This window comes from Sardina pilchardus, chromosome 14 (genome assembly GCF_963854185.1).
Source record: "Sardina pilchardus chromosome 14, fSarPil1.1, whole genome shotgun sequence".
Taxonomy (NCBI): Eukaryota; Metazoa; Chordata; class Actinopteri; order Clupeiformes; family Clupeidae; genus Sardina; species Sardina pilchardus.
This window is the reverse complement of record NC_085007.1, coordinates 15,458,719-15,472,776: the sequence shown is the minus strand read 5'-3', so window position 1 is coordinate 15,472,776 and position 14,058 is coordinate 15,458,719. Positions and strand designations below refer to the sequence as shown.

At 46.2% G+C, this 14,058-nt stretch overlaps 1 protein-coding gene across 2 annotated transcripts in view; it reads left to right on the top strand.

The window, feature by feature from the left end:
- man2a1 (mannosidase, alpha, class 2A, member 1) overlaps window positions 1-14,058 on the top strand; it is a 55,216-nt gene that overhangs the window by 10,859 nt on the left and 30,299 nt on the right. For both annotated transcript variants that reach the window (XM_062554431.1, XM_062554430.1), the window contains exons 5-9: window positions 3,925-4,052; window positions 6,575-6,748; window positions 9,897-10,083; window positions 12,453-12,630; window positions 13,992-14,058. The exon at window positions 13,992-14,058 is cut by the window's right edge and continues 130 nt beyond it. In XM_062554431.1, the coding sequence (XP_062410415.1) occupies window positions 3,925-4,052; window positions 6,575-6,748; window positions 9,897-10,083; window positions 12,453-12,630; window positions 13,992-14,058 (734 nt within the window). The remainder of the gene's footprint in view (window positions 1-3,924; window positions 4,053-6,574; window positions 6,749-9,896; window positions 10,084-12,452; window positions 12,631-13,991) is intronic.

The following is a 14,058-nucleotide window of genomic DNA, read 5'->3' as shown; positions in this document are numbered from 1 at the left end:
ATGTGCTAAAGATCTCCACAGCACGTTCATTCCCAGTTTAATTAAAGCCCAAGACCTCCCCAAACCCCCCCAAATAACTAGGCAACCCCAATCCCCCCAGCCAACGCACACTCCTCCCATACTGCTCCAGGGGACCAGTTTATGTAGGATTATCCCAAAAAAATTAGAATGCAGCGAAATTAGAAGTGGAGTCCTTCTTGGGTTTAATTAACCCAACATTACGCCACTGAATGCTAACTGTAGCCTGAAAAGGAATGCCTCCGTCATGGTGTGAGGCTTTGCAGCAGAAAACAAACATTGATTCCTTGTCCTGAGAGGGAGTTAATTGATTCAGACTGCTTTAGCAAGTTATATGTGACCCATATGGAAGGGGTCACGAGATTCATATCATCAGTGATGTAGCCCCCCCCTCCCCGGCCTGGGGCTTGCTCACTGCTTGGACCTCTGAGCGGTTTTATTTGCTTTTGAATTGGGGCTGAGGCGTTAAAGCAAGGAAGAGAGGATGGTGCAGGGCATTTGCCTGTGTGTGTGTGTGTATGTGTGTGGAGGGAGTGTCACAAATGTTCCGCTTTGGCTATGTTTGCTTGGATGAGCCACTGTGCCAGCCTTGGGAAAACACACACACACACACACACACACACACACACACACACACACACACACACACACACACACAGCATATGAAATGCAATAAACATTTCTGCTGCAGGTTAGAATTTCAATTAGGAGCTCTGCTAAGCAGCCATGGGAGTGTGTGTGTGTGTGTGTGGGGGGGGGGGGGGGGGGGAGCACAAGATGTGAGAACAATATTTAGTCACTATTGATTTGATGGGTAAAGAGAGTTCAAAGCCAGCTCTGGTTCCATTCTTTCTCAGGCTATTCTCTGTGTTGTATTTGCCAAGGTGGCTTGAATTGAATATTCTCTCCCCCCCCACCCCCCAATCTTCTAAGAGTTTTTTTTTTTATAAGCAGTTTTATTTTATATCAGCAAATCCAAGGTCTAGGATAATGATTCAATTTCTCACTGCCATCTATGGTGCTGAAGCTTGGAAATAAATTAAATTGTTTATGCTTGAATATCCACGCGGCACATCTCGGGGAAAATTGAAATTTGCACAGTCACCTCGCCACCTTATGCCATCCTTTTTATGCATCTGTATCGCAGATAGTGCCAGTTGAAAATTAGACGGAACTCTCTCTTCTCCTCAGAATCAGATGAGGCTTTCAAGTGATGGATTTGTAAAGGGGGTAAACATGCAAATGTGCCGAAGATGCGGCTATTTCATTTGATTGCCAATATCGATGTGCTTGTGCTTGATTTCTCTCGTTCTCTCCTGATCTATCCTTCTCTCGGGCCTGTTTTGTCTCGTCTCTTAACAATACTGTATGTGACTCAGTCCGACTGGTGCGATAACATCTCCCTGCGTACTCTGTTGAGAGAATTGGAGATTTGCCACCCCGCCCGCCCTACCTGAACTGTTGCAGAACAGTGTGTGTGTGTGTGTGTGTGTGTGTGTGTGTGTGTGTGTGTGTGTGTGTGTGTGTGTGTGTGTGTGTGTGTGTGTGTGTGTGTGTGTGTGTGTGTGTGTGTGTGTGTGTGTGTGTGTGTGTGTGTGTGTGTGTGTGTGTGTGTGTGTGTGTGTGTGTGTGTGTGTGTGTGATGATAGATGGATAGATAGATGGTCATCGAAGCTCTCAAGAAAAATTGTTGCGCAATGATACAGGTGACAGTGTTTTAAACAATGTTGTGGGACAACCACAGGATTTTTGCTCAATATCAAAGGGAAGATGTCCAAACAGCAATAGTCAGGAACCCAGCAACATGAATATGCTATACTGTGTGTTGGCAGAGTCCTCAAGTAGGCCTGTTGAATTATTACTGACCCTTGTATAATACCTAACAATATACTATCGTGAGTCAACTAATGAATTGTGAGCCGCTGATTAGTGAATGCATGGATAACACTGAAAGTGAAGTGAGGATCATAAATGAGTCAAGAGATGATGTGACAGGTTTTTTCTTCACTCTATGAAGTCAACAGTCTACAGTCATAAGCCAGTTTTTCTGGCTGGTTTTGAAATAGGATATGCCAGTTGTGGGACTACCAGGACTGTTCCATTCCTTCCGTGTAAAGGCACCGTGGGCAGTAGAAAAGTGCATGGTATCTGCTCTTATTTATTAGGATCCTTCCTCTGTTAACATTGGGCCGCCCAGTGGGGCACTGGGGCACAACTGGTTACAGCACCCATTCCATATTTGGGTCCACATGATCACGGGGTCGAATCCATCCAGTATCATTTCCCAGTCCCATCTCTCTCTCCCGCTTGTTTTCTGTCACTCTTTTTCCTGAATTCTATCTGATTAAAGACATTAAAAGCCCCCCTCCTCCCCTAATATATATATGTGTGTGTGTGTGTGTGTGTGTGTGTGTGTGTGTGTGTGTGTGTGTGTGTGTGTGTGTGTGTGTGTGTGTGTGTGTGTGTGTTAAAAAAAAAAACCCATTGGGCCGCCAATAGCAATTCTTGTAGGGTTATCAGAGAACGCTAGAAAAATTAGCTAAAGCTAAGTGTTTTCCACTTAAAAACTTTGCAGACTTTACAAAAGTACCTGGGGATGTTATAACATTACTGAAATGTATGGCATGACTCCTGTATGGGTGCTTCTTGTGGAGTCTTTCAAGGTTCAACAAGCAAAACGCTAATGGCCTACAATATGCAATATACTTCAAGCAATTCCTTTTAGAACAGTTCAAGGTTTAATTGTTATATTGAGAGGATAAGCGAACATCACATTTTAATATGCGCATACTCTGGAGAGCAGTGGTGGACACTACTCCTCTAATCGAATTATGAGCTAACTCCCTGATTGATTTTTATTGGGTGGGGGGGTAAATGTTACGTTCCCCAGCCGGGAAATAAAAGAGCGATTCCGTGTCTCGATCGAGGAGAAACTGCTGCGTCGACGCGCTCCGTTTCCTGCGCGCTGGCTCTACCTTTTCCCACCTCACCCCACCTCTCCAATCACAAGTCCTCCAGAGGTTTTCATCCTGGAAGGCCTCCATTGAAAAATGCCCCGATGTCGGAAAGGAAAACTGCTGAGTCATCGCCCACAGCAACAGCAGCAGCAGCACCAGCAGCTTTCCTGTCCTAATAAGAGATGGGCCTTCCTCCGACCACAGGTGTTTGATTTAGACCCTGCTGGACGGTAATGTGTTTAGTGGGCCTCGCAGCGGAAACCGACAGGCCTTCCGTCCGCTGTTAAATTAACTCATACCTTCCGGTTAAGTGTCTTTCGGAAACTGGTTTGAATGTGTTGGAGGATTGGAGGAGAAAAACAGTTCTCCAGTCGATCAGTGTTTGACAAAATAGTTATGTGTTTTTAATTGGGACAGTTGAAGTGGATCGGGTGAGCATATTATTGCCTCAGGCTTCAAAGATGGCACATTCTTTGTCTGTTTCAGTGAAAGCACATGCTTTTTCGGTCTGTACTTTTCATGCCAGTGCCTATTTTTGGTTCCTTTTTTCCTCTTCCAGACCCAAGTAATGCATGTTTGTATGTGACCGTATATATGAGGGTCAGTGGCAAATTGTGGGAGATGTGGATTGTTTACATAACAATTGCAACCAAAATGTCAATAACTTGATGCAAACATTCAGGATGTTTGTATATGTTTGTGTGTCTGTTTCTGTGTGTGTTTGTGGCTTTCTGTGTATGTATTGTTGGTTTGTGATTGAGCATCTGTTCGTGTGTGTCTGTGTGTGTGTGTGTGTGTGTGTTTATAAATGTGTGTGTGTGTGTGTGTGTGTGTTTGTGTGTGTGTGTGCATGTGTGTGTGTTTATAAATTTGTGCTTGTGTAAGTGTGTGCTTACAAATTTGTCTGTGTGTGTGTGTGTGTGTGTGTGTGGGCGCTTGCTGTTCACAGGTTGATTGAGCGCGGCCAACTGGAGATTGCCAGCGGGGGCTGGGTGATGCCCGACGAGGCCAACACGCACTACTTCGCCCTGATCGACCAGCTCCTGGAGGGACATCAGTGGCTGGAGAGGCATTTGGGTAGGCAAATATCTCCCCTCCATCCTCTACCCCACCCCCACCCTAACCCCCCCCCACCCTAACCCCCCCTCCCTCCCCCCCCCCCCAGACCGAAGCCAAATGGAGTTCGATTTCCCGACAGCTGAGCCAACAGCAGATTTTGCTGCCCTCCCTCAGCCTGTGGCGTGCCAGCTAACCCTGGCAAAAGAAGTGGAAGTTGTGGAATGACTCATAAACATGGGCACTGGTTTCTAATCGCAGGTGCCTGGCACCGTTGTTTGCATGATAATAGTGAAGAAAAAAAATGGCGTTGCCTGTTGAAAGATTCTAGAGATGGACAGATCATGTGAATCGTAATGAAATGGTGAAAACTGTTGTGCCGCAACCAGTCTTCAGGAAACGCACCGTGAACAAACAGGTTTATCTTCTACAGCACAGCACGACTGGACTTTATTGTGGCAATAATCAATCGGCTTGGGTGAAATGGTGAACTATTCCCTGACCCTTCTCTCTCTCTCTCTCTCTCTAAACCAATAACAGATGTTGTTAAAGGGACACTTTACTGAGTAGCATTAAGCTTTGTATCTTTAGAAAACCAGTCATGTTTTTGAATGGTCGTGCATCATTCCCTCAGTTTGCCTTGAGATGGGAGAAATACGGATTTCAATGAAACCCATGAATAGGACTTCCTGCTTTCAATGATGTAAAATGATGATTTTTACATCATTGAAAGCAGGAAGTCCAACATTGAAATCCGTATTTCTCCCATCTCCAGGCAAACTGAGGGAATGATGCACGACCATTCAAAAACATGACTGGTTTTCTAAAGATACAAAGCTTAATGTTAATCGGTGAAGTGTCCCTTTAAGTTACTCTTAAGGCACACGTACCTCTGCCTGCTTCCATGACTTCAGTAAGATGCATGGAATAGTGCCTCGGAGGAGACTGCGTATTCCCCCTCTGCAGTTGCACTCGACTCCAGTCTTAACCACACGGTGAACCCCATCGGAGGCCATCGGAGCCTGTACTGTAGGCACAGATTCCACCTGCGCCATCATCCATCAGCATGGAACTGAATTAATATTGCATAGCTCCACATTAGTGTTTTGTAGAGGCAATATGGTTAAGCAATTTCTCTCCCCCCCCCCCCCCCCCCCCCAATGGGTTAGCCTGCATCGTTTTGGCCCGGAGAGCCATTACCGGGGGCCATTTTGTGTGCATCTCCAACTCAACTGCCCGATGGCTAATATAATGCGGAAGAGCCCATTGCCAAGTTCAAATCCCAGGTTCATTTCACAGTGTAATAAAACTGAATCCACAATAGGATTAGAGCTCATCGGTGTAATGTCTGTAAATGGGGATTCTTTAGTTACACCTGAGGCTGTTGGGCTGTGGAGCTTCCTGCTCTTGTGTTATTAATAGAGCTGGGATACAGTGGTAATAATGAGGCCACGAGGTACAGATGCAAAGGGCTTCTGTCTCCACCTCTCTCTCTCTCTCTCTCTCTCTCTCTCTCTCTCTCTTCTCATTCATTTGACCCTCTCCGTAACCAGACTATCCATTTGATTGACCTGACTTGTCTCTCTTCTTCTTCTTCTTCCTCTTCCTCTCTCTTGCGCTCTCTCTCTCTCTGTTTCTCTCTATCTCTCTGTTTCTCTCTCCCTTCTTTCTCTCGATCTCACTTGTCTATCTCCCTGTCTGGCTCTCCTCAAGAGTCGTGTGACCTGACTGACTGGTCCGTTAAAGCTCTAACGACCTCTTGGAGTCCACTGGGGGGTGGATGAGGCAAAATGAGCGAATGAAGAGGAGAGACTCCTCGTGCACCATGCAGCGCCGGCTCAGTTTTCTCCTCCCCGAGGTCCCGGTGGTTTTGGCGACGCTGACCCTGGACCAGTTCCAGGAGGGAGGACTGCGAGTATTTGCCAGTAATAAATTGGGGAGCGTGGTGGATGAAAAGGGACTTGGCGCCCGGCAGTCTTTTGTCCCTGCGAGTGCTTTACTTCAGCGAAGCCTTTTGGGCGCCGTGGCATTCTGCTGTGTAGCCGTGTGTCAGTGTCGCGGACGCCCCAAAGGACAGCCCAAGGACATGCGTGTCTATATGTCAGTGGATGCGGAATGCAGATTGTGTCTAATGCTGAGGCCCGGCTGAATGTCAACCTCTCCAGTATGAGGTACGAGAAGACGGTGTGGTGTGAGGAGCCAGACCTTTTCTGGTTTCTGTCTCTGGCCGTATCTGAATAATACATTGCCGGAGTTTGACAGGACTGAATGACAGAGGTGACACTGCAACTTCAAGAGTGTCAAAACCCACAAAAATCTCGAAAACAAGTCAACGTTGGGCAAAACCTCGTATCTTAGGCTAGAGTGCTATTTCAGTTCAACTTTATAGGAGTTTTTGTTTATCTGTATAGCATAAATGAATGCTCATTTTGTATGCCGTCAATTTTCAATTTGCAATAAACTGTTTGGGAGTAATTTGCATCTTTAAAATGCAGACGTATAAACGATTGATTCATTGTCTGCCTTCTCTTTGGAACCAACAGGTGTGAAGCCCAAGACGGGCTGGGCCATAGACCCGTTCGGCCACTCTCCCACCCAGGCCTACCTGCTGAAGCAGGCAGGGTTCTCCAACATGCTCATCCAGAGGGTCCACTACTCGGTCAAGAAGCACTTCGCCAGCCACAAGACCCTGGAGTTCTTCTGGAGGCAAAATTGGGGTGAGGCTGACCTCTGAGGACTTTCTTTCTTTCTTTCTTTCTTTCTTTCTTTCTTTTTTCTTTTTCTCTTTCCCTCTCTTTCTTTCTCTCTCTTTTCTATTCCTTCGTCTCTGATATCTCTTTATTTCTTTGTAGTACACTGAAAATCCAGATTTGTTAGATTTATTTGCCTTTTTACAGCTTTGTATTTGACAAGCATTAGCAATTAGCTGTTGAAAGGGATTCCTTTTGTAAATGTCTACTTCGTTTGGTGAAAAAAAAACATATGTATATTCCGTCTAGACTCAAATGCAAACACTATCTCAGTGCCTCGGGGCATTGCACAACAGCGTTCCTGAAAAACACCGAAATGTCTCTTCCACTGCGGCGAGACTTCAAAGGGCTGCTCCATGCCTGCTCTATTCTGCTGGCCCTCCACCGCCTGTGCTCAGTCACCACTGACTGGCCCCGTCCAGTTTTCTCCCCCCTTCTTCTTTTATAGCAATCGATTTCCAAACACGCGGCCGCACTGAGGCGAAGGGAAAACTGAGTTTAGGGGTCAGGCGAGGATAACCCCTCTGTCCGCTCCCCACCCCCCTCCCCCCGTCCCGTCTCCATCCCATCTGTGGTGTGAGTGTGAGCGTGCATGTGTGTTTGTGATAAAGCTCTGAATTTCTTTTTCAGCCAACAGACCAAGGTCTGTCACGAGGATCGGTACAGAAGGGAAGAAGTGTGTGTGTGTGGGGGGGGGGGGTAGAGGTCTTTTCTCATCCATGGTCCCTCTGGTTCGTGAATCCCCCACCCTCATCCCCATCCCCCCACAGATGTGCAACCCCCCCCCATCCCCCACTGTCATACCGACTCCCCAAACTGGCACAGCGCTCATTGATTTCCACGCCAGGCACCACAGTGACCCATGTGTGGCTGGATAATTTTTTAGCGTCTCGTAATCGGATAGATTGTCATTAGTTAATGGCCCCGTGCCCTTCTGCCGCTGCCAGCAGCTTGAGGGGTTGTTGCTCACTTGTCCTTGTTCGCTGGTAGACGATTGTGGGCAGAACTTTTGCCCCAGTCGGTGAACCAGCGGATGGCACAAATGCGGATGGCAGTGCCACAGCCTGGTCTCTGTCTGGCTTTTTTTTTCTTTTTTTTCTCTCTCCATCTTCTCTGTCTCTGGCACGAAGAGCACAAGCGGAGCCCTGGCCCTGGGCAGTGGGCACGGCAGATATGTATTTGGGCCTTTGCCACCGGGGCCCATTCTTCACCGAGGCCACAGGGATTGGTCTCGCTAACGAGACAGCCGAGAGAACCTGCTGCTGCCTCGGACAAAAGGTGAAACTCGCACGCGGACAGATGAGCGCTGGCCAGACCTCCGTTTCTCTCTCTGTTTCGGCAATTTTCTCAATCAGCGGCCAGTTGTTCGCAATGTGCTCAGCATGGCTAATTTATGGCAGTGTAATACTGATTTGATGTTGGGGGGAAAATAGCACCCTTTTTTGGTCCATTCAGCTGCGGTGCGGTGCCAGTGTGTGAGCATCGAGCTTGTTTGGTGATTTGGATGGATTTGCCGTTTGAGTGCCGTGCCGTTCCATCAGGCCTCATCAGAGCTGATTTGTCCGTTTTGTAAGAACTGTTCCATTCTATTTGGTTTTGAATGGTATAATCCAGATCCTTCTTCCAAATCTATGCATTCATGTGCCAGCCTGCCTCTCTGTGTGTGTGTCTGTGTGTCTGTCTGTGTGTGTGTGTGTGTGTCTGTGTGTGTCTGTGCGTGTATGTGTGTGCGTAATGAAGCTGAAGATGAATGTATTTCCTCTCCCATGTGTCTGTGGAAGAGGAGGATGTGGAGCTAGAAAGACTGAGAAGAAGTGGTTTAACAAATGGACTATTTGGTGGGAAAAAACACAAGCATTCCTCTCGGCTTGGGAAGCCAGCCAGCTTATCTTAAGGCAACAAACAAAGCAGCGGGAAACGTCCGCTTCGCCTTGCCTGTGCCCCCCACCCCGTTCCCCCACCCCCCCGTTCCCCCGTTCCCCCGAGTCGGCCGTAATGAAGCACGCCGGTATAGCCTTGCGCCCAGTGTGTCTGTCTCGCTGACAAACACCCCGGAAAAAAAAAATGACAAAAATGCACCCTGGACACCGGACGTGGACCCCTTTTCCATCGCTCCGTTAAAAAAGTGATTACCGCTCATTTGGCTTGCCTTGGGCCGGCTCGCGCTCTGGCCAGTTCCAGACCTAATTATGGTCCCGCCGGGATGCGGGCACATACATCAGCCCCCCGAAAATAGGCTGAGCGGCCGACTGCCTGGCCTGTACCTCTGTTTCCAAACTCGGCTCTTGAGCTAGTCCCCCCTGAGTGCTCCGAGACACTTAAGGTGACAAACTAGCGCCGCTGCTGTCCATTGTGCCGGCGTGAGCCATTGGGAATGCACAAACACTAACTCAGGAGGGAGGCTGCTGCGGCTGCTGCTGCTGCTGCTGCTGCTGTCACTGCTGCTACTGCTGCTGTTCTTCTGTGTGTTCGCTCTCTCTCTCTCTCTCTCTCTCTCTCTCTCTCTCTCTTTCTCGTTTAGTTTGTTGGGCCAGCCGGTGTCGGCGACGCCACGTCTCGCATGTGTCGATATTCGTTTGCAAGAGCAGGGAAGGTGACCTTGAGTTGAAATGATTTGTCGTCGATCAAATTGGACCGCTTTCACTCGGGTTTGGGCGTCTTTTTTTTCCCCCGCCTGCTTCTCTTTTTTTCTTACCCCCCCCCCCCCTCCAACTCTCTTCTGGCTGACCTTCAGGCGCTAAAGGAAAGCCTCTTTATCCGATCTGCTCTCTTGGTTTGTGAAAATGAGTCAAAATTAACCTTGCAAGTGAACTTCGCTAGGTTCCTGGTCATTTCAAAAGTTAATTGGGAACATTACGTTGGCCCACATTAGGGTATTTTTTTTTTTTTCAGGCAATGAGCTAGCGACCACCAAATTTGAGATTTCATTGAAATCATTCACTGTAGGTACATGCTATTACCTCTCTCCTGACTCCTGACTCTTGACTCCCGACTCCCGACTCTTAACATTCTGCCAGAATTGATGAACTCCACTTCTAAATCCTTTTTTTTCTGCTTCCGATGCTAGCTAGCGAGCGTCACTAAAATGACCGTCTGGGTGTCCGTCTGTTTGTAGACCACGATGCCAGCACGGATATCCTGTGCCACATGATGCCCTTCTACAGCTACGACGTGCCCCACACCTGCGGCCCCGACCCCAAGACCTGCTGCCAGTTCGACTTCAAGAGGCTCCCGGGCGGCCGCGTCAGCTGCCCCTGGAGAGTCCCTCCCCAGGCCATCACTGACAGCAACGTCCACGACAGGTGATCATGTCCGATAGATATACAGTGCATACCGTTAATGGCGGGGTTTTCCAGATTCGTTCAGAAGCCCTTAAGTGCTAAGAACTTCTTGGGAGCGCTCTAAGAACGTTCTAAGAACGTTAGCACTTAAAGGGATAGTTCGGGTTTTAAGACACAAAGTTATATGGGTTCCCTGTCAGCAACGTTGTGCATCAGCAATGACTTACCCCCCGACAGCGTCCTGTGAGCCGAGATCCAGCCGGTTTTTGATGCTGAAGAAACTAGTCCGGCAAGTTTCTGGGGTCACGAAAGTATAGTGTTTTTCTTCTCAAAACCATACGTGTTCAAAAGAGTGATATATTTGCACCACAAAAACGTTGTCCAGGAAAAATTCAAACCTCGTTATCTTGGCACTATTTTTCTCGATTCCTATCACTGCGCGCTACTGACAGCTGGACAACGTTTTTGTGGTGCAAATATATCACTCTTTTCAACGCATATGGTTTTGAGAAGAAAAACACTTTACTTTCGTGACCCCAGAAACTTGCCGGACTACTTTCTTCAGCATCAAAAACGATCAAAAACCGGCTGGATCTCGGCTCACAGGACGCTGTCGGGGGGTAAGTCAGTGCTGATGCACAACGTTGCTGACAGGGAACCCATATAACTTCGTGTCTTAAAACCCGAACTATCCCTTTAAGAGCTTCTTAACGAATCTGGGAAACCCGGCCAATGTGTGTATAGTATGGCGTGTGTGTGTGTGTATGTACATATGCATATGTTCTATATATACATATAATAACTTATACATTAATACATATCTGTACATACAGTATACAGTATAGTGGATATACAGGGGCGTCCTTGTATGCTGTGTGTTGGGTAAGGATCAGAAGTATATTGTGTAATGTATGCAGTATAAAGGAGGAAAGCAGACACGTACTGTACGCTTGCCTTGCACACGTCCATATACACTCAGACATGCAGTCACATTAACGCCTGCAGATTCATGCAAAAACACTCACACACACACATTTGCATATGCCCGTATGCTCAGGTGCCCATGCAAATGTGTGTGTGTGCGTTCTTAATACACCAGACAGAATGTGTGTTAAAAACATGAGGTACACTGGTGCCTCTTTGTCCCTCGTCTTTATCTCTTTCTCTTGCTTTCCACAGTCTCATTTTCTTTCCTTTTCTCTCTGCCCCTCACCGCCCCAATCTTCCTCTACGGAGGACAGTTTTGATGAAAACTTCATCGTCCTCATCTTCATCGTCATCGATTCTTTCTGCTCCAGAGCATTGCAGAAGTGCAGTCTGTTTTATTGCCTGTGTACTGTATTGTGTATTGCAGACATAATGATTGCTCCCACTTATGGGATTGTTTGTGCAGGGAGATAACAACTCAAGAGAGAGTTCACGCTGATGGGAGATATCATTTAGAGTTCTTTTCAGAGAAAGAAGATTCAGCACTTTAAGATGGTGGGGAAAGGGGAGGGTGGGTGGGTGCTAGGTGGGTGGGGGGTGGAAGGTAACGATGAACTGTCTCTTTGTATAATTTTCGTCTGATAACTGCCTATGTCTTCCCTGTGCTGTTGTTTCCATAACAAAGCATTTTGAAAAGGATGATAATGACTCGTCGTCATCACAAGCGGTTATAAAAAGAAATACCCGATGAAGTGAACAACAGCACAAGAAGAATGGATTTGAATGACTCTAGCGGCGAAAAAAAAGAGAAAAAAAGGCAGACTTGTCTTTCTTTTTTTTCAACTTTTCTATCATCAAAGCTCATGATAAAACGGCGTTACGAAGCTGCAGTTCTGCTCTGAGATGCCTAGAGGTGGAGCCTGAGGTGGTCAGATAGAGTCACAATAAATTGTATCGTGTGACTGCAACGAGGCACTTAAGGCTAAAGGGACAATCCACCGTGTACCCTTACAGTCCCACTGGTACTTTAGTTTTGTTTAGGCTTTTGTAAGTGTTGTTTGACATCTAGGTCATGAAACATTATATTCTGCTACGTCTTGTCCTGTTGTAGAACGCTGTGAAATGCTTGTGTAACTCTCAAAATGATTCTGTGGTTGTATAGATTTGGCCTCCCTCTGTAGGTTTAAAAGACATTAAATATGCATCATGAGAAAGATAGGATTGCTATTTTAGAGTCTTCTACTAAATCGCTGAGCTGAAGACTTATTGGAATTTTTCAATATGCAGTGTACATATAATCCCACACACATACATGTACATGGGCAATAGATCTATATATATATAGAGAGAGAGAGAGAGAGAGAATGAATGAGAGAGAGAAAGAGAGAATGAATGAGAGAGTGTAATTAAGTGAATTTAAACGGGAAGTAAAATGTCCTTCTGTGTGTGTGTGTGTGTCATAGAGCCCGAATGTTGCTGGATCAGTACCGAAAGAAGTCCAAGCTGTTCCGGTCCAAGGTGGTTCTGGCTCCTTTGGGTGATGACTTCCGTTATACAGAGGCTCTGGAGTGGGACCAGCAGTTCCAGAACTACCAGAAGCTCTTTGACTACATGAACTCTCACCCTGAACTTAACGTCAAGGTCTGACACGCTTCTCCATACATCTGTGTGACTTATCACTCAGAACACATACTGTATATTAGAACACATATAAAACATACATTTGTTGATGATTGGGATATGAATACAGAATGGCTCTCCTGAAAATCAGCTGTGAAGCAACATTGTGTATTATTGTCAGGACTGCATCCATTATTTAATTAACTTCATTGACCTCAACCATGTGTTTCAACTTTCAACCTCTTTAATTAACCTCCTGTGGCATTTTCTACCAGACTTGTTTATTGAGATGTTTATATTTTTTAATAGCAGTTCCGTGCTGGTATTCACTGTATTTGTTTGGCCGTCTGCATGGACACACTAGTTTCCAAGCCTGACCACAGATTCCTCACAAACTTGAGGTCAGGCTTTTGATGAGGCCACATGAGACCATATGCCCAGCTATTTTTGGGGCCAGCCAATGAAAACCCTGTCTGTGATCAGGAGTATTATGAGCACAGAGGATGACTCTCTCCCAGAGGTCAAGGGTCACTCACAAGACCCATGACATGCCAGAGAAGAAATTCACTTTAGTTTTCTGTGTGTTTTTAATTGCTAGATGATCACATTTAAGACATCACTGTACCACTTTTCAAGTCTGCAAATTCATCATTGCGACATTGTGAATCAGACAGATTGTTTGTGATTATCTTAGCTTCTATGTCTCACTTCTTAGGGTTGCTTCTATTTCTTTGAGACAGGATTTTCATGTTAAGACTCTTAAGCCCATTAAAAAAATGGACACTGGGTGTGAGAAATCCATTTTCAATGTGTATTACCTTTTCAGACTTAAAGCTTTCATTTTAGGTGCGCAGCATTTTTTTGCTGATAAAAGTAAAGCCAACACAAAAGCACTTCATGGCAGTGTACTGTTGGCTGCTAAACACGTCTCGCAGCAGAAGAAAGTCTGCCATGTGAAATTCAGTTGTCATTTTACCTTTTCCTTCTGGAGTTTCATTTATTCTTAATTAACTGAATCATTTCTCCTGCCATTCCATCCCCCTGTCAGGTAATCTCTCAATTTGTCACACTTTTTAGAGCCAAAAGTTAACAAACAAACAACAAAACATACTCCCATTTATTCACTGAATCATGAGAAGGGTTTTTTCGCCCCACATTTTGGTGGAAGCAACTCTTTTTTAAATTATTATTTTATTCCACTGAAGGGCTGCCATTTTCCATCCAGATTCAGATTCAAATTCAAGGTGCTTTATTGGCATGACAAAGGGTATTCATATTGCAAAGCAGTCAGAACTGAAAGTAGTACAATAGCATTAGTACAATTCATAAAATAATCCTGTCATTCCAATAATCCATCTGACCCTCTCTGTCTGCCCCCACAGGCCCAGTTTGGGACCATCTCCGACTACTTCGAGGCTCTGCGGAAAGCGACGGGCGACGGTGCGGGCT